The 18294-nt window shown below is 33.2% G+C and overlaps 1 protein-coding gene and 1 long non-coding RNA gene across 2 annotated transcripts; one reads left to right on the top strand and one right to left on the bottom strand.

Annotated features, from left to right (window-relative positions):
• LOC123535190 (beta-1,3-galactosyl-O-glycosyl-glycoprotein beta-1,6-N-acetylglucosaminyltransferase-like) lies at window positions 1-9062 on the bottom strand. Its single transcript, XM_045317748.2, has 3 exons — window positions 7814-9062; window positions 4731-5857; window positions 1-445 (listed from the first exon to the last, which is right to left on the bottom strand). The coding sequence occupies exons 2-3, from the start codon at window positions 5821-5823 to the stop codon at window positions 162-164; spliced, it is 1377 nt and encodes a 458-aa protein (XP_045173683.2). The 5' UTR covers window positions 5824-5857; window positions 7814-9062; the 3' UTR covers window positions 1-161.
• A 5661-nt stretch (window positions 9063-14723) lies between these two features.
• On the top strand, window positions 14724-17774 carry LOC123533078 (uncharacterized). Its single transcript, XR_006682809.2, has 2 exons — window positions 14724-15959; window positions 16669-17774. It is a non-coding gene; the product is annotated as an uncharacterized LOC123533078 (long non-coding RNA).
• Window positions 17775-18294: the final 520 nt, after the last annotated feature.

Raw genomic sequence — 18294 nt, 5'->3', positions numbered from 1 at the left:
ACGAAATGGCAAAAAAAAGCCACCATAATTTTAAACCAAAATGTATAATGTAAATGATAAAATATAACAAGTATGTTCTGATTTTAGAGGTCAATCTTTTTTTTTAATTAATATCCAATGTAACAATCATATTGTTAAAAAATAAAAAATAAAAATACAGACTAGCTCTGAACGGCAATTTTTCTATACATTCTCACATCTTTAATGCCCTCTTGATTCAATGTTTTGTTATGAAGCCATTCTTCCATACACATGTAAGCTATTGGATCATATTCTATATCAAACTTATTAGCTATGACTTCATGTCTGTCTTTTAACGCTGGAAGGTCAAGGACACTAAACACGCAGACGTTATGCACGTAATGTCCTCCTTTACACCGGGTCACGTGACGGGTTGTGTTCCAGCCTATGTAGCGTCCGAAAAACGGTTTCTTGTCCGGATGACCTATAAAGTAATAAAATGGCATGATCTTATTTAAGAAATTATATAAAACAAATCGAAACAATACGCTGAGGTTATACGCTTATGGAATAATTTTACGAAAGCGTAGCTCGAGTGAATGATATATACGCTCGTATTGTTGAGATATGATAAAAATATGGCTCTTTCGATTCTAATATGCATTCTTTGAAGATAAAAAGATGAAATGGGGAAGCACTATTTCATGGTTCATGTATGGCGCCAAATATAGTAGGTTAATGTGACGTCGACGCGTAGCAGTGTTTAACATTTTTAAAGTATGGGAAATAATACGTCCCGCGGAATAACTTGGGAGTGCGTAGACGTTCAGTGAGTTATTGTACGCGGCTTAATTATAATCGATACAGTACGTTTGAATTTAACTGTAAAACCGGTCTGCTGTGATTTCGATTCTGAAATTTTTCCCGAAATTTGGAGTAAAGGTATTATTTTACCTATTTTTAAGAATAAAGGTAGTATGAATAATCCAGATAATTATCGTGGTATAACAATTCTAAGCTGTTTCGGTAAATTATTTACGGCAGTTCTGAATAATAGATTAAATTGTTTTTTAGAAAGTAATAATGTAATACGTGAAGAACAAGCAGGCTTCCGTAAAGGTTACAGTACAATAGATCATATATTCTCTTTGAAACTTATTATAGATTTTTATTTAAGTAAAAAGAAAAAACTTTTTTGTGCCTTTATTGATTATAAAAAGGCATTTGATTCTGTTAACAGATTAGCACTATGGCGGAAACTGTTAAATAACAACATAGATGGTAAATGTTTAAGAATAATATACAACATGTATTCACTAGCTAAATCATGTGTTAAAGTTGGTAATACACTATCTAATTTCTTTTCTAGTGATACTGGTGTACGACAGGGAGAAAATCTTTCGCCTGTTTTATTTTCACTATTTTTAAATGATCTTACAACATATATGTCTACAAGGTTTGAAGGGTTATCCACATTGTCTAAAACTACATTTGACTGCTTAAGCGATGAGGATGTTGAAGTATACTTACGATTATTTTTATTATTATATGCTGATGACACTGTGATCTTGGCTGAAAGTCAAACTGAGTTACAAAATGCATTATATGCTATGCAAGATTACTGTGCCTTATGGAATTTACAAGTAAATGCTGCTAAAACAAAAGTTGTTGTGTTTACAAAATCTAAAGTTGGTAGTAGAAATTTTGAATTTTTCTATGATAATTTAAAACTTGATCTTGTAGAAGACTTCTCTTATCTTGGGGTACAGTTTAATTATAATGGTAACTTCTCAAAAACAAAGAAAAGACTGGTTGACCAGGCTAGAAAAGCTATGTTCGCTTTAATTACAAAATCTCGCAAACTTAACCTTCCAATTTCTATTCAGATTCATTTATTCGATTCTATGATTACTCCTATTTTGTTGTATGGGTCGGAAGTATGGGGCTTTGAGAATATTCGAATCATTGAACAGTTCCAATTAAAATACTGTAAGTTTATACTTAAACTTAAACCTTCCACACCAAATTGTATGGTTTTTGGTGAATTGGGTATAAAACCCATTAGCTTACTGGTTAAATCCAGATTATTATGTTATTGGAGTAAAGTTATTAATGCAAGGGAGGAAAAGATATGTAAGGTTTTATATAACACTGTTTATAGTTTACATTCTAATAATATTATCAAGTCACCATGGATATCTTCTATTGAAAAATGTCTAGATGAATTAGGATTATCTGAGTATTTCATAAATCAATCTGTAAATGACACTATTCACTTCAAATCTTTAGTGAAGTCAAGGTTGTATGATCAGTTTTTGCAGAATTGGAATAGCAATGTTTTTAACTCTTCTAAATGTTTGACATACAGATTATTTAAGACAAACCATTGTTTTGAAGAATACCTTGATTTACTTCCTAGTAGTTTAGCTTTTATTTTGTGCAAATTTCGAACTACTAATCACAAATTGCCAATTGAAAAAGGACGATATTTGGATATTGAACAAAATCAGAGACTCTGTCATTTGTGTAATTCCAATTCTCTAGGGGATGAGTTTCATTACTTATTTGAATGTAATTTTTTTAATGATGACAGAAAGAAATACATTGCAGCTTATTACAGAATTCACCCTAATGTTTACAAATTTGAGGAACTCATGAACAATAATAATAGACCAAAACTTACTAAACTAGCTTTATTTTGCAAAATTATTTTGGCTGCTTTTCGATAGATTCATCCTCCATGTAAAATTTCTTTTGATTTAGATAATTTAGTAACTGTATTGTTAGGCAAAATATTTTCAAGTCTGATACTTGTAACAATTAATAACATTATCTTATTATATAAGAGCATACTGTTCATATGTTTATGTAACTGTTTCTTGACTGTTATATTTTGTTACTTGTGTTGTCATGATCACATGCATGTAATATGCCATGATCGAAAAATAAATTGAATTGAATTGAATTGAAACGTCTTTTATATACAGTATTCTAATATGGCTAACAATGCTTTAATCATCACAACGATGTTATGTTGACGTCACGTCAACGTGATATTTAGCGCGCCATGTACGCATCAAGAAATAGCGCTTTCAAATTTCATGAAATATTTTACTTAATAACATTTTTTAAACGAAATGTCACATTGCACAAATGTTTTAATTAATTTATACACATACTGAGTTAGTTATTCGCTTTGCTGAATAATTCGCAATAATTTTTACTCGAACTGAATTCTGCCGCAAGACGTATTACTGTTTCCGGTTCTGGCGTGTTTTAACAAATACCTACTATTGGCGCCATGTTTGCGCAAAGAAACAGTTCTATCATATTTGATATAAATTTTACAATAAAGAACATATTAGAATCGAAATAATTTATAGCAAAACAGTGCTTTATCACTATTTATACACTCGGGCGGTTATACATCGTCCGAAATAATTTCACTCGGGCTGCACCCTCGTGAAATTATTACGCCCGACGTATAACCGCCCATCGTGTATAAATAGTGATAAAGCACTGTTTTGCTAGAAATTATTTCTTAAATAGACCAAAAGCACTCTTTCTGGGCGCCTATATGGCGCAAAATAATATGCTGACGTCAAGTCAAATTCAATGCTATAACGGAATTGCGCATAGAGTTTTCATAATAGAATAATAAATAATAAACTCTCGAGTCTATTCTCTGTAGAAACAAATAATCAGTACATTGTTTTCTGTGTACAAGAAACAGAAATGAAATACAGAGGTTGACATCGAACAAGCGTAGAAGACTTAAGTCATTTAAATCTCCTTTTTCCCACAGCAAACTTGAAACAATTGGTAACATATTTACAACTAAATGTATGTAAATTGCATACAAAATAGTTAAACAGTACAAAACGTTATCTGTCTATGGGAAACTAACATTATCTTCCATTAAATGTGGAAATCGACAGTAGATTTTTTTACAAAAATAGAAAATACGTTATTTGCTGACACAACGATATATAACATTTGTACACATGTGCATGTTCTGCGACTACTGATCTCAATAATTCTTTGAAACAGCTTTGTTGATAATACAAAATACTATAATTATTACACGTAGTTCTATAGAAGTTACAGGAGGGTAACAGAAATTGATAAAATTTTCTTTTTATTTCTTCGACTGTTTCAGGTTCAATTTCAACAAGAGCTGCTTGTGAAATATGACATTGTTATCCCCATGATGGCATGACCAATTTTCAGTCCTTAGTTATCCTACGGAATTGCCCGCGTGCTCACAAGCCCCCGCCCCCCCCCCCGCCGACCCATCACTCCCCCCAACAAAGGAAGCGTCCACTAGTTTGTGAACTGTAAACCAATGTGTGCTTTATTATGCTAAAAGTTTTTCAGTTATCGATCAGAAACCGACGGGATGAGTACAGGGGGCATACAGACGGTCAGTCTATTCCTGCATCCGTGGTAAAATGTAGATATTCAACGCTTCTGATATATTTTATAGGGAATGGTATCTGTATTGGCAAACATATTAAATGGCTTATAAGACTGACTCTAACCCATGCCCCTGCCGCTGACCATGGCCTTCGGCATATGATCTGAATCTATCACGTGACACACACTCATAATGCGTAACATTTGACTTAAGTTTCATTGGTTGAAAAACGTGTTTTGGACGGACATACTAACGAACCAACTAACCTACAGTGTGATTACCATGCGCCTCACTTTGGGATCAAAAGGGTTGTCATGAAATTAGTAAAAGTATAAGTAATACTTTTATGTACCTTTAAATCCGCCGGGTGTGTTCAAGAAGGGATTGCTGAACAAGTTGTTAAGCGTCGCCCAGTAGTGTTCATCAGGAGTGAACGTATCAGCCGACCATGCTAACAAAGCACGTGCTCTGTCGTCCTCGAGCACAAACTCTACAAATGCTCGGCTATAAATATTGTAGGCATTACCCTTTGTGACGGTCAAGCCGTGCGGTGGATCTCCTTTAGATTTCTTCGTGTGAATAATATACCCTGACTTGGTTCTAATGTCGATGTATGTAAAATGTTTTTGTTTAAACCTTTGACTGTCCATGGTAATGAACACTTCGTGTATATCATTAGCACCATTAAATTCTTTCAAAATTTGAACAATTTGTAAGTTACTCATAATTGGAAATTCACTCGCTGCCATGTTTAACAGATATTTCCATTCAAAATTTCTTTCAATGTGGTCCTTCATGCAATTGACGTCTGCTATTAATCTTGTATAACTTGCGTATATAATAAATTCAAGTTTAGATGCAATGAACACATTATCAAAACAATCAGCCAACAGTTCCATCGTTTCTAAAACATCGTCCGGTGTTTTCTTGTCCACATGAATACAATACTGGTTTTGAGGTCTATATATTGCACGTAAAAGTCGTTCAAACTGTTCGATATTTCTATGGAAGAGAATATTAAAAGCTATTGGAAAATCTTTTTCAAGTTTGTTAGAAGGTGCAGCGAAATATCCACGAGATTTCTTATACTCTTCACAGTTCAATGCTAATACTCTAAAATCGTCATTATCACGATGTTGAAAATAATGAAAAGTTCGAACATTGCTAAGATATTCATCAGCACGGTTGAGTTCTAAATGATCTCCTTCAAAGAGTTTACCACAGTCAAACGTTCTCAATATAGGATTCAGTTGACGATCTGTCATATACTGTTCTGGTTGAGATCTTTGAAAATTTGGATTTTTATTTGTAAACATAATTGGTCCATCAAAAAACACATTTTCAGATGACTTTTCAAGCCACATAAATGAGAAGACTAGGGACAAACACATCACTAGCGAGACGTATGTGAAGTACTTCACGAATTTAATTCGCAAAAACCTCATCGTGGGTTCAGTCTAGGAGATCTTTGAAGGATGCCTGAAAGATAAAAAAAGAAAATCACGTAAGTTTCACACTTAGGGATGTCAGACGATACCAAAACACCACATAAGTATCACACAAACGAATGTCGGACGACACTTGGTAACGGGTTTCTGTGCTAAGTGTCAAGGATTTCAGGAAGACTTCTGTGATATTTGCCTCATCGGAAACGGGTTAGGTTTTTATCGTGGTCAACTTTTATATTAAAATAAGATATCTAATGATAAAGTTATAGCCTGGACAATATATAAACTACCATTGTTGAGACATAGACTCATGGGTCTTGTATGTGAAAAGCCTCTTAAGCATTGTCATATGAAAATACGACATTGACTGATGAAGATATTCCCATACAGTATATAAATAAAACATTTTGACATCTGAGTGTGACAATCAACACAGTTGTGGGTCTTGTGCGCGGCACGTCTGTACTACTCATTTGTATATATTTGTACCAAGTTATATACAAATACACGCATAACTTAATGAAGTTATACCCTGGACAACAATATTTTGACCTTTGATTTCTGTGACCTTGGACATAAAGTCATAGGTATTGTATGACTGATGAAGATATAGCCCGTACAAGATTGGAAGGGCACGTATTCAACTGCCAACGTGGCAAAATTTGGCTAATCTGTCGGGCTCGACAATTAATACATTTTATCTGATTAATATTACTAGAAAACGCCGAAAAGAATAATATATAACCGGTCACCTTTTTTAAAGAGTAATTTTATCTTTTATTGTAGCCGATGCACCACCAAAATATATGAAACCATTCTGTTTAATAATTTTGTGAGGTGCTGGGCGGTAAATGCAAAATATTAATTATAACATAGTCCTGATAAATGCACAACGTTAAGTTAGGAATCTCAAAGAATCATGTTAGTATACTTTTGTTTTCTTTATTATTCAAAGTGAGTACGTATAGTTGATATACAGTAACAAAGGGAATTCTACGTTATTCTGTTTGGGCGACCACAATAGTCAATAAATAAGATATTCTAAAAACTAAAATAAAGCAATAACTGGTCTGTATTCGTATATATTAAGTTAAAATAATCCGTTATTTCTAACCAATTTCATGCTCATATAAACTTTGATTATTTGAATATTAATATAATAATTATATTAATGGGGATGGGGAAAAACGGGATAAGGGCATAAAAATGGGTAAAAAAATTGGGGGTTGTGGGAGGTGGAGGTGGTGCGGGGGTGGTAAAGCGAAGTACCACTACCACCATACAGGACAATATACATACATACAGAACGAAGCGGACTTAACAAACCTGCTTAAGATGCGCAAATGACGGTTGACGGTCACATTAATAGACATGCCTTTAACTTTTAGCCTGCTGCGCGGCAAGCGATTATACCTCTGCGACCAGTGCAGACCAAGATCAGCCTGCACATCCGTGCAGGCTGATCATGGTCAGCACTGTTCGCTATTCAGTCAGTAAATTTTCAGTAAACACCCCTTCGAATGATAAATGGTATTGCCCAAATTGAATGATGAATATATACACGCTACAAATGTTAATCAGGACCCATGTTTAAGATGCCACTACAATATTATAGTATTTGAATTGTACCTCAACATCAACCTTAAATTGAAAACAGGGGCCTGTTTCACTAGAGTTTTTCCCTAGGTACGGACTTTAAAACATTTCTTTCATAAGATTCGATGCATTAATAAAGTTGTATTTTCTTCAATTTTTTTTATGACAGAATATCCGAATAGTTGAAATAAATCTGATATAAGTGAAAACTTTACACCTAAATTCTAACTTTGTCCCAAATTGGTTTCACGAAACGGGCCTCTGATCTCCAACTACAAATTTCGACGGGCCTAAGATTAAGCATTTAACAATGGTCTGAAACAGCTGTATCTATGCAGTCCAGCGTAAACAGATAGGAACATGACAGATTCTATTTAAATGAAAAACGTACCTGCTAAGAGCGGCGAATGTAAGGAATTCCCTGTCTCAAAAGTACAGTGAAAGCTCCAGCTGACATCAAATAAATTAGTGTTATCTCAAAGACAGTTAAAGACACCACCTTGTTTATGAACTTCATGGCACTTCATTTAGATAATACTGTACCATAAAATGCCAGATGGACAAATGTTGCATTTTCACAATTTAATCTGTCCACTAAGGCTTGCATTTTTCGAAACTTTGGTCTGTTTATTTTGCACCTTTGAAAGCAAAGCTGAAATATATCTAACATTGTAGAAACGAGCTTTTTTTTTATCTTAAATGTCGCTGTCATCTTGTATCTGTAAATAAAGTAGGTGCCCTCTTATTTCTCAAATTTTTGTATGTAAAACATGTATAATTATCACCAAGGAGTCATAATAGAGCACATTTATGTGGCAGATCTTTAACATAAATTTACGTCCCAGGTTAATTATGTTCCTTTGCGTAATTCTTATCTTCCGAAGCAGCCATAATTCCCACACGATTTGGGTCTGAAAATTTATCTCTTATACTTAATTATAAATAGATTATACACATTTTTAACACGAAATAATAGCGTCCCTTGCCTTGCATAATTCCAACATAGACAGCTCGTACTAATGAATTATTCCATCTATAGATGATGTTTGAGTATGCCATATTTCCCCCTAAACCATATTCTAAATCGATTAAAAAAGCAAATTTTGCTCTTTTGTTATAAACATACACCGAAATAATCCATTATTCAGCTATTTTTATCCTGTATTTGATTAAAACACTGATAAGTATGCGATAGCGTGCTTTATCTCTTGAACCTGTCTTCTCTCCTTGTGAAATTGACAAAATGTGTTTATATTTATATTCTTCATCGATTTTATTTGTTTCTAATCCATTTCACAGATGCACTGTATTCCAGTTTATTTCCAGAAAAAGATTTATAAGTTCCAATATTACTCAGCATCTTCTTTAAAGCACGCCCTTTATTTTGATTTCTGCTAAATTCCTGAAATCATGTACAATGTCGTCTGCTATTGATTGGAAATGATGTTATGTAATCCGTCTGCAGACTCCGAAGATTGGAACTACGTGGCAAAAACTTGCATACGTTAGTTCCAGGTTCATATTCTATATCGTTTAACGTTAGGTTTTACATGCTTGGGAGTCAGCTGGATAAACAAAAAAAAATGAATCTATGGAGAGGTGTCGACGCCTAAATTATCTTTACCTGGGTTTGTAAATCTTGTACAGCAGAAGCTTTATAAACATAAAGCAAGACGCATGTGCTGCAAATCCCATTTTTATCATTTGTGTATATGTTCATCTGAGCCATTTTGTTAACATGAACAGGTGTTTATTTTTATGAGTAAAACGGTAAACTTCCTGACGTTTCTCGGTAATATCAGTGCGTTGTTCGAGAATCAGGTACAAATGAACTGCGCGTTAAACTTTGTTGGCATGCACATATGCATGATTATGAGTTTTCAGACAACACTTGCCGACATAACATCGGCAACATATTTTTAAATCCTTTATATTTTAAGCAAGTATATACGATCTTATACAAATCACGTCAAGCAAATTTTTGAAGGAGTGTATTTCGGAGTTTTACAGCTTCCAATGTATTTGAAAATATTTCACATGCAAAAACAGACCATACACATTTTTAGAACAATGTGAGAAAAGCTTTTACACTATAAATGTACATAATCAACATAGTAATGTTTACTTGAAACGAAATTTTGGCAAAGATTTCTTACCATAATATATAATTGTATCTTTAGCGTAGTTTTGACATTTCATACACTCAAATAATCGGACATGACACCAATTTACGGCCAAATTGGGGTCACTATAATGCCGAATATATGCGATGAAAATAAAGTATAAGGGTGAAAATGGAATTGCTGTCGGCTGTTGATATTCACTACCTTTTAAATACCATGGATGAATTACTTATCCCTTACATTTCATAAATTATAAAACTTCGTTTTTGCTCTTTTAATACTCCTTGTTTGTTCAGGTATTTAGTTATTGTTTTATCCAGTTATATATATATATATATATATATATATATATATATATATATATATATATATATATATATATATATATATATATATATATATATATATATCAGCATATTCTGAACTAAATATGAAGTATAGAAAATGAGATTTAAAAAAGCATTTATTTGTATTGTTTCACATCCTGTCAGTTTATCTTGAACACTTGAAACGATACTGAACAACGGAAGAAATTTTTACATTAACTAGGCTATTAGGCCGAATGAAATACAATTTAAATGTTTTGCGATATCCTATCTCGACCGAGACGTATTCAAACATGACGGAATTTTAACTTTCCAAAACCCGGTCCTACTTAAAATGGCGGGGACCAATTTCGTGCATTTTAAAGGCATTTATATTCAAATGGATCTAAGTCGCCGGCGACTATACTTGATACGCTTTAAGTTTCTTCCGCTGGTAGGAGAAGTTATTAAATTTGACAATGAAAAAAAAAAAGATATTGTAAATTAAAAATGAATAAGGCAGTTAATGAAAGAATTACGTAAAGAAATTAGGAGCAGATAATTACATCAGAGTTCTATTATTTCAAAAGCCAACTTTTTATGAAAATAGGAAAAAAGTATAAAGAACTTATCCCTATCTTATTAAGCCGTGTGCTAAAGATTTTCAGCGAATACTGATTTGCTGAGTTTTTACCCGTGTCACACTGTGTAGGCCTATATTTGGAATCATACTGATGCAGACGGAAAAAAGATCCACATGAGCGCATGTAAGACAAAGTAAGTAACACAGTCTGTGGATAAATTATGTGACTAACCGGTCTCTAACACAAGGGAAGTAACACAGTCTGTGGATAAATTATGTGACTAACCGGTCTCTAACACAAGGGAAGTAACACAGTCTACATATGAATATCCTTGAATTTCGTGATCTTATTTTTTTCACTTTATTATCAAACCATAGGACTTTCATTAGAACATATACATGTATAATATAAGTTGTCGAAATGTTTCGGTTACAAAAAATCTTTTGCATTTATTGTTTGAAAATGTGAAATAAGTATGCCATCGTAGATTACCGAATTCAGATAATATGGAAACGGTCATCCATCCATCCAGATTCAGCTCAAATTTGAGGAAAATTTGAACGATAATGAGACGCTGTTGTTCCCACCATTATTTTTGTCTGGTCTCCGCGACCTGTATCGTATTATCTGCAAATGACTGGCCTAACACATATGTATTTTAAGGCATGTGACCAGATTAATATATTCTTCAATGACTATTTAATTAACAGGTGATTCCATGATAATGAAATAAAAAATAGTTGAGAAAAGGTTTTTGGTGCATGCACATACAAAAGACTTTGAGTCTTAAGATATTTGTTTTAGGTTCCATTGTGTTCACAGTAAAGGATGCAGAATAAAAGGAAATTACTATGTCAGCAGAAATATCATACAAGTGAAAGTGGAGGCTTCACCACTAATAAAGTTGGTGGAGTTATCTTTAATTACAGATTTGTTTATCCCTGTGAAAGATCGAAATCATTTAACAATTTCACGATATGCTATATTTACTTGAGTAGCGTGTTTACACGTTTGAAAACGTTCACGAGTGAACGATAAGTTAGTTTAAGATTTTTCACTTTGAAATTAGCACACTTACATTACTCTAAAATATCAATAGTTCACTATGAAATGTAAACGATAGACTGGCTCCCGTCCCTATGTTTGTTCTTATTTACATATATCAGTTTTCTTCATTAAGAGGGAAGTAACCCCAACAGGTTGTTTCTACATTGACATTTTTTATTGCCCCTGGCTCCAAACAAAGGTTTGTATGGTTCAGCCATCAGATAAAATTGAGCTATTTTAGAGGTTAAAATTTTCTTATAGAATGTTTCTAGTATTTATATAAAAGATAACCATGCAGTCAGGGAGCCAGGCTATGTAAACGAGATCAGAGTGCATTTCCAGTAGTGATGTGTAAACGGGATCCACTCGCAGTTTTAAATGTCTAGTAGTTCAACAGTTGTAATAGGACCTAGACTATGATGTACCGCTTTACGTTTTTATTAGTCATGATAGTGAATTGAGCGAGTCTATATCCTACGTCCCATATCATATGATAATTTTACTATCACTTCTCAACGAAATATCTAGAGTAGACTGGCTTTTGTCACAATAGAATGGAATTAAAAAAGAAAGAGAAATACCTTCATCCCCGGTCAAGTGGCTAGTTTGTCCGAAAGCAGCATTGAACGCAGATCCACCTAGTTGTTTAATACACACCGCCCATCTCCCTCCGCGGCAACCTAGTCTTTGATTTACGAGATCATGTTACATTTCAAGGCAGGCAAAAAAGTTGCGGAATGGAAGAGCAAAAATTGAATATTTAGTTGTTTGTAGCTAAAATTTGTTTTGACTTTTCATATCAAAACAACATATTAAAAACTTCAAATGTAAGATATAGATTGCTCCCGTCGCGCAGGCTGTTCCCACCGCTGCTGGAGTTACAACTAATGTCAAACAATTATCTAAAACTACTGAAGAAATTACATGAACATCTGGTATTAATACTGTTTCGTGAACATTTCAACTAAAGTATTTAGGTAATATCGACAAAGGCCAAGAAATAGAACGTTATGTTTTTTTTTTTTTTTTTTTTATCTCTGTAGCAAACTTACAGAGATAAAAATCTTCATTGGATACAATAGAACACTGAACAGACAAAATCCCAGAAATATGATTAGAATAACCTGCTTTATTATAAGAGGTATATTTGTAAATGAGGTACTGTGCAAGTGGTTCGAGATCTGGCCTTTACTTCAATTAAACTATATTAAATCAAAGCCTTAAAGGACTAATAGGGAGGAGCTTTGGTATTCATGTCAATAACTGAACGTTGAGCTGGACTACTTTATCATTGAAATATCTGACGTGATCTAAATGGTCAGCCTGAATGCAGTCAGTGCTGTAATTACAGAGTAGAACTACTTTTTATCTTGAGCATGGAGTTCTTCTGGATATGTTAAAGATTCTAATAAAGATTACATAAGATTTTCAAAAGTATGCCTACAACTCTGGTAACGGTAAAAAAAACCCCGGTCCCTTAAAGCTTGAAGGCACAGAATATATTAACATGCGTAACAGTGACGCCACGTTTACTTAGACTATTGAAATGCAGCTGTGTGTCACGTATAAGACACCTGCTCCTTTTAAATGTTTTATAACGCACACGTTTTACCTCAATTTGACTACTGTTTTGAAAATTGGAGAAGTTGTCTATTGATATAGAAGATTTCTGAATTCGTTTTTCAAACGACAGCTGCTAGAACTATACTTGATAAAGATTTCAAAAACTAAATCTGATGACTCATCGTGAACGCGTTAAATCTTGTGAACTGCAGACTGGTGTGAAGTTCACAATTCAAATTTTGAATAGACTGACTTTGGGTTGCATTTGTGATCACTATTACACAACAATTGTTCGTTTTGTTGGGTTTAACGTCGCACCAACACAGTTGTAAGTCATATAGCGACTTTCTAGCTTTGATGGTGTAGGAAATTCCCGGGTGCCCCTTTGTGCATTATTTCATCATGGGCGGGCACCTCGGTAGAACACCGACCTTTCGTTAGCCAGCTTGATGCCTTCCTCACATGAAAAAATCAACGCCCCGAGTGAGGCTCAAACCCACATTGGTGAAGGGCAAGTGATTTCAGGTCAGCGACCTTTACCTTTTGGCCATTACTAAAGACTCAAAAAATGGTTTCCACTAAAATCATTAGATAGGATATAGATCTATCTTTTTAAAGCAAACTTGATGAGGAAAATAACTTTAATCAAATACAAGGTTGCGACTGTATCTTAGGGTCAGTCGGTTCATTATGATTTTGATGATTTAGGGTCAAGATTAGGGTCACCGTTACTATAAATAGATAAACAGTTTCTTCTCAGAAAATCGAGTTAGAATCACCGACTACGGCGAAACAAGTATGACTTGGTGCAGTCATTTATGTAGAACATAACCTTTTAAAACCGAACATGATAGCATGATGCCAATTTGAAAACCTGGTCCCGATTTCACGAAAAAGTCTGTTATTTCAAATGCTTCTTTTCCCCCTTTATGTGTTTTCAGTCATGACTTTTTCATCTATAACAGGACCATATATGACTATTTCATAGATAAAAATATAACAGTTCTGAATTTTACTTAAAACTAAATATAGAAATAAGAAATATACTTAAGCAAATACTTAAGTTCATTATATCGTGCTTAAATAGAAATATCATATTTTCATGAACGAAATAAGTATTGCAGACAAATACTACTAACCATAGTATAATTCATCTCTAAATACATTTTTATAGCAAAAAATCAACATTAAATACCAATATATTAAGCAATAGTACGATTTTTAAATAACAGACTTAACTAAGTAATTACTTAAGGTATCCGATCCACAAATAAGCAAGTTCTATATAACATTGCTATATAAATATATCAAATATTGATGCCTGGTAACCTCATATAATTTTGGTATCATTTGATAGTGTATTGTCTACTGAAAAAGAAAATATTAATTACATGATAAAAATATGTTGCAGAATTTTTAATTTTTTACTTTATAGTCTTCAATGATACTTCAACAGAAATCCAGTTGTTACAGTGTAAGATTTATCATTTTGCGGTCATAAAACAGGACTGTAATTATTCTTGCATATTATTTATGGTCATTTTATATATTAATTCTTGTTCAGCAGACACAACTCTTTCAAATGATACCAAAAAATCATGGCGACACCAGGCATCGAAATTTACCTATTTGCGGATCGGATACCTTAAGCGTTTTCGTGAAATTGGGACCTGGTTTTAGTGAAAATTTGTAGTTTCTTCCTTTACTTTAGAGTATGGAAATTAATAAGTTTCAGTTATTGAGCAGAATCAATTAAGTCGCCTTGACCTTGAAATAATAACGTAATGACTTGCAGATACGAATACATGCCTTCATTGTAAAGCTGTCATTTCGGTTGACGCATTATTCAGTGTTATTGGAGTAATAAATGGCCTAGTAGCTCATGCTATCATATTTAGATAATTTAAAACTGGCATCAGATTTTTCTACCAAGATATCGTAAAATTCAGAGCTCGAACATTGAAAACTAAATGTTTGTTTGTATTGAGACACATTTTGTCATGTTTTATGCTCAATATTTTTTATTTCAGGTGTGTGGTAACAGATTTCTGTTGGATGTTTTGAATGTCCAGCAGGCGAATGCAGTTCGAGAAGCTTTAAAAGCTGGACAGTTTAGGCAAAGATGTAAAGGATACCATAAAACTTATACTCATGAATTAAGGGAAAACGGGAGAATTCATTAATATGGACGAAGCCTACATATTTAATCTTTATTTTGTCCAGGACATAAACATATACTTTCGCGTCATCACTGAATTTTTGCTTTCTTTTTATTATGACTACCCTGCGAACCCGTGAAACAGATATAAGTACATGTATAAACGAAACAAGAGGTCGTGCACATGAGATAATTTAGTCTTGAAAAAAGTAAATGCACCCACCGTAAATACATGTATTAATAAAGGGCATACTATAAAATCAATTGAGCGCATTTTATCTTTATTTGATACAAGTAGATAAGTAGAATCTACTGCGCAGTTTTCCATAATTTATATTTTTAAAATACTTAGGCAATGCATTTTTTTTTCAACATTCTTGATGTATACGGAGCCATTGTATTTCCCGTTTGTGCTGAAGAATGTATTTCATTTGTTTATTACGTATCCCGACTGGTCTAATCGATACATGTCATTATATGCACGCTTAACATTATTGTTTATTATAAGCTATACTACATAAACAACAGAATCGTCCAAAGTCTAAACAATTACGATAAAGAAAAACAAGCACTTATTGGATCTTAAAGTACCATTTTCCGTTTATTTGCAATGTGATGAAAATGTCGCGTGATCCCGGCCATTTGCGTTTACATAAGCTTAACTTAAGGGTCTGTTTTATCACTGGACACATAAAGCAGTATATTCGGCTATTTCGTTTGGAACTAGAAAATTTAACCTGCAAAATTTCATCACATTGTAAGTATATTTCTTTCAGTTAGGTTTTGTTTGGGTTTTAGAAAATACATTCTGGAAAATGCTGTCGATTGATTGACAGGCCATAATGCGATCTGAAGTGCAATGCCTGGTAGCTGTGTCAGGGAAAATAGTTTTTTATCATACTGTGGTGTCTAAGTATATCACATTAGACTCTATAGTATTTTTCTTTTAGCTTATGAGTTGTATGTTTCTTTCGCAGTATTAGTTTCTAGTAAATCTGATCATTTTTCAAACTTCTATTATATGATTTGGTAAAGATAGGATTGGAATCAATAAAACAGACACGATGTAGGTGCACACTAATTAAACAATGTTTTAGTTTCTCTTTGTCATAATTATATATAAATATAAGCTTTGCTATTCAATATTCAAGGGAGAACTATTTTGGAACTAATCTGCAAGCATTCGTGTTTTTTTTTCAAAAAAAAAAGAAACAAACTTATTCGTTACAATAGTGGTTAAGGTGTTGGCCGTTCAACTCGAGTCCCACAGAAGTCAAAGTCACGCTTTAGTACTGTTTTTATCCAGGAAGCGGACTCGAGAATTTGCAATAAGCTTAAAGTTTTCATTACAATCGAGCTAAAATAAATGAGTATAGACTACGAAAAATATGCACAGCTCTTCTATAGAGTTTGTAGTAGATAACAATACAAAAATGTTGCAGGAAAGTATTTTGTTATTATTTCAGGATACAAATGAAAATGCAGAAAACTGGCATTATAATTCTAATGATCTGCCTGGTATTGGTAGTTTGTATGGAAGAATCTACGGCCAGACGAACTTGGCGTCAGCGGAATTGCTGTGCTAGAAGACATTGTGGAAGATGGGAGCGATGTTCACAGATTGGGAGAAGATGCCGATGTTTAAGTGCATGGATGCATGCCAGAGTGGATCACAATGACAACCAGTTTAATGATGGGATTCTGACGGCTTAATGTATACGTCGTTTTTTTCCACGTATTTGTGTATTAATCCGCGGATTATATCGCCTAGACCAGCGACTGCTGGGGATACTCCACAAATTGCTACTAACAATAATGACATTCTAACTGTTCATCAAAGAGTGTTTTTGCTGTAAACACCAAAGTTAACAGAACAGAGCATAACATAATTTTATTGAATATTTATATATATGCCAACGTTAAGTTTAATAAATTCTAACACTTTGATCAATTAGCAAGCAGGTGTATTGCCTTGACAATTACTACTGGAGCTGATTATATTCTGACATCATCATATTTTTTCCTGTACTTTAATAGAACCGTAAATCAGTAAAAATACCATCTTACATATGATAACCAAAAACACTTTCATGAATCTTTATGTCTGTGTATATTTTAGTTGTCTCCGTTTCAAAAAATATTCAAAACCCACAGTTGTGCACTGTTAACTGCCATTTTAGCACGTTAGAAATAACGACATAAAATCTCAACGTTCTGTATCAATATTTTATATATTTATAGCTACAGCACAATTTTCTAATATTCATATTTGTAGTTCGATACAAATTATACATCTTCTTTATACTTCTTCTGATTATACATCATCGTGCCATCGCGCCATCGCGTTTTCGTCATCGTATCATCGTGCATCGCGATTTAGAATTAAATAAAAAGTCACGATTGTCCAAACGGAACACCATATTCTAGTAAGAATTCATGATGCTGTTTAAGATGTTCTTAAAGCGTCACAAGATCGTTAAAATCGTCATTATTTTTTTATTTACATTTTTTTGCATTTATTTCAACATTTCAAGTTTATACATTTTGCTTAGAAATAAATCTTTACATTACAGTTGATGTCTTTTATAGTATTTTCTGACATGTTAGCCCTACTTTTAATATTATCTTTGATACAATAATTTTGGAAGGACTTCCGTTCGTTAAGTGAGAAAATGCTTTACATGTAGTGTCTTTCTTTCTACTTTGTTGTTTTCTTTTCCTCAAATTTAAGAGCACTATACAAAACTAGTAAGGAAAAATATGGTATTTGTTTACAAACAAATGAATTACAGTTTTGATCTTTCGGCCATCGGGCAATATACTTGGCTATTGTCAAGCAAGTGTTCAATTATATGCCATTGGAAATTAATTTCACTTTTTAATTTTTTATTTCTTTTGCATATTTACCCAGAAAATGTTGATTATAGACTAGTCATACAGCTAAAGCCGTGGGCCGGAGAATTATTTAAGGTGTCATGTATAATTGTCAATATTTTATCCAACTAAACAATACTTTTTTATCATAAAGTGATTTTAGAACATGAAACAAATTAATGCATTCTTAAATTTAATACCAAACTTTTCATCACAAA

Source organism: Mercenaria mercenaria, chromosome 12 (genome assembly GCF_021730395.1).
Source record: "Mercenaria mercenaria strain notata chromosome 12, MADL_Memer_1, whole genome shotgun sequence".
Taxonomy (NCBI): domain Eukaryota; kingdom Metazoa; phylum Mollusca; class Bivalvia; order Venerida; family Veneridae; genus Mercenaria; species Mercenaria mercenaria.
This window is presented reverse-complemented; position numbering and strand designations above follow the sequence as displayed.

What these genes read in the sequence shown, in the direction of transcription:
- LOC123535190 (XM_045317748.2), bottom strand. Translation starts at nt 5,823, where the DNA reads ATGAGGTTTTTGCGAATTAAATTCGTGAAGTACTTCACATACGTCTCG. An exon ending in CACACCCGGCGGATTTAAAG is followed by an intron (nt 446 to 4,730) that starts GTACATAAAAGT and finishes ATTACTTTATAG; the next exon opens with GTCATCCGGACAAGAAACCG.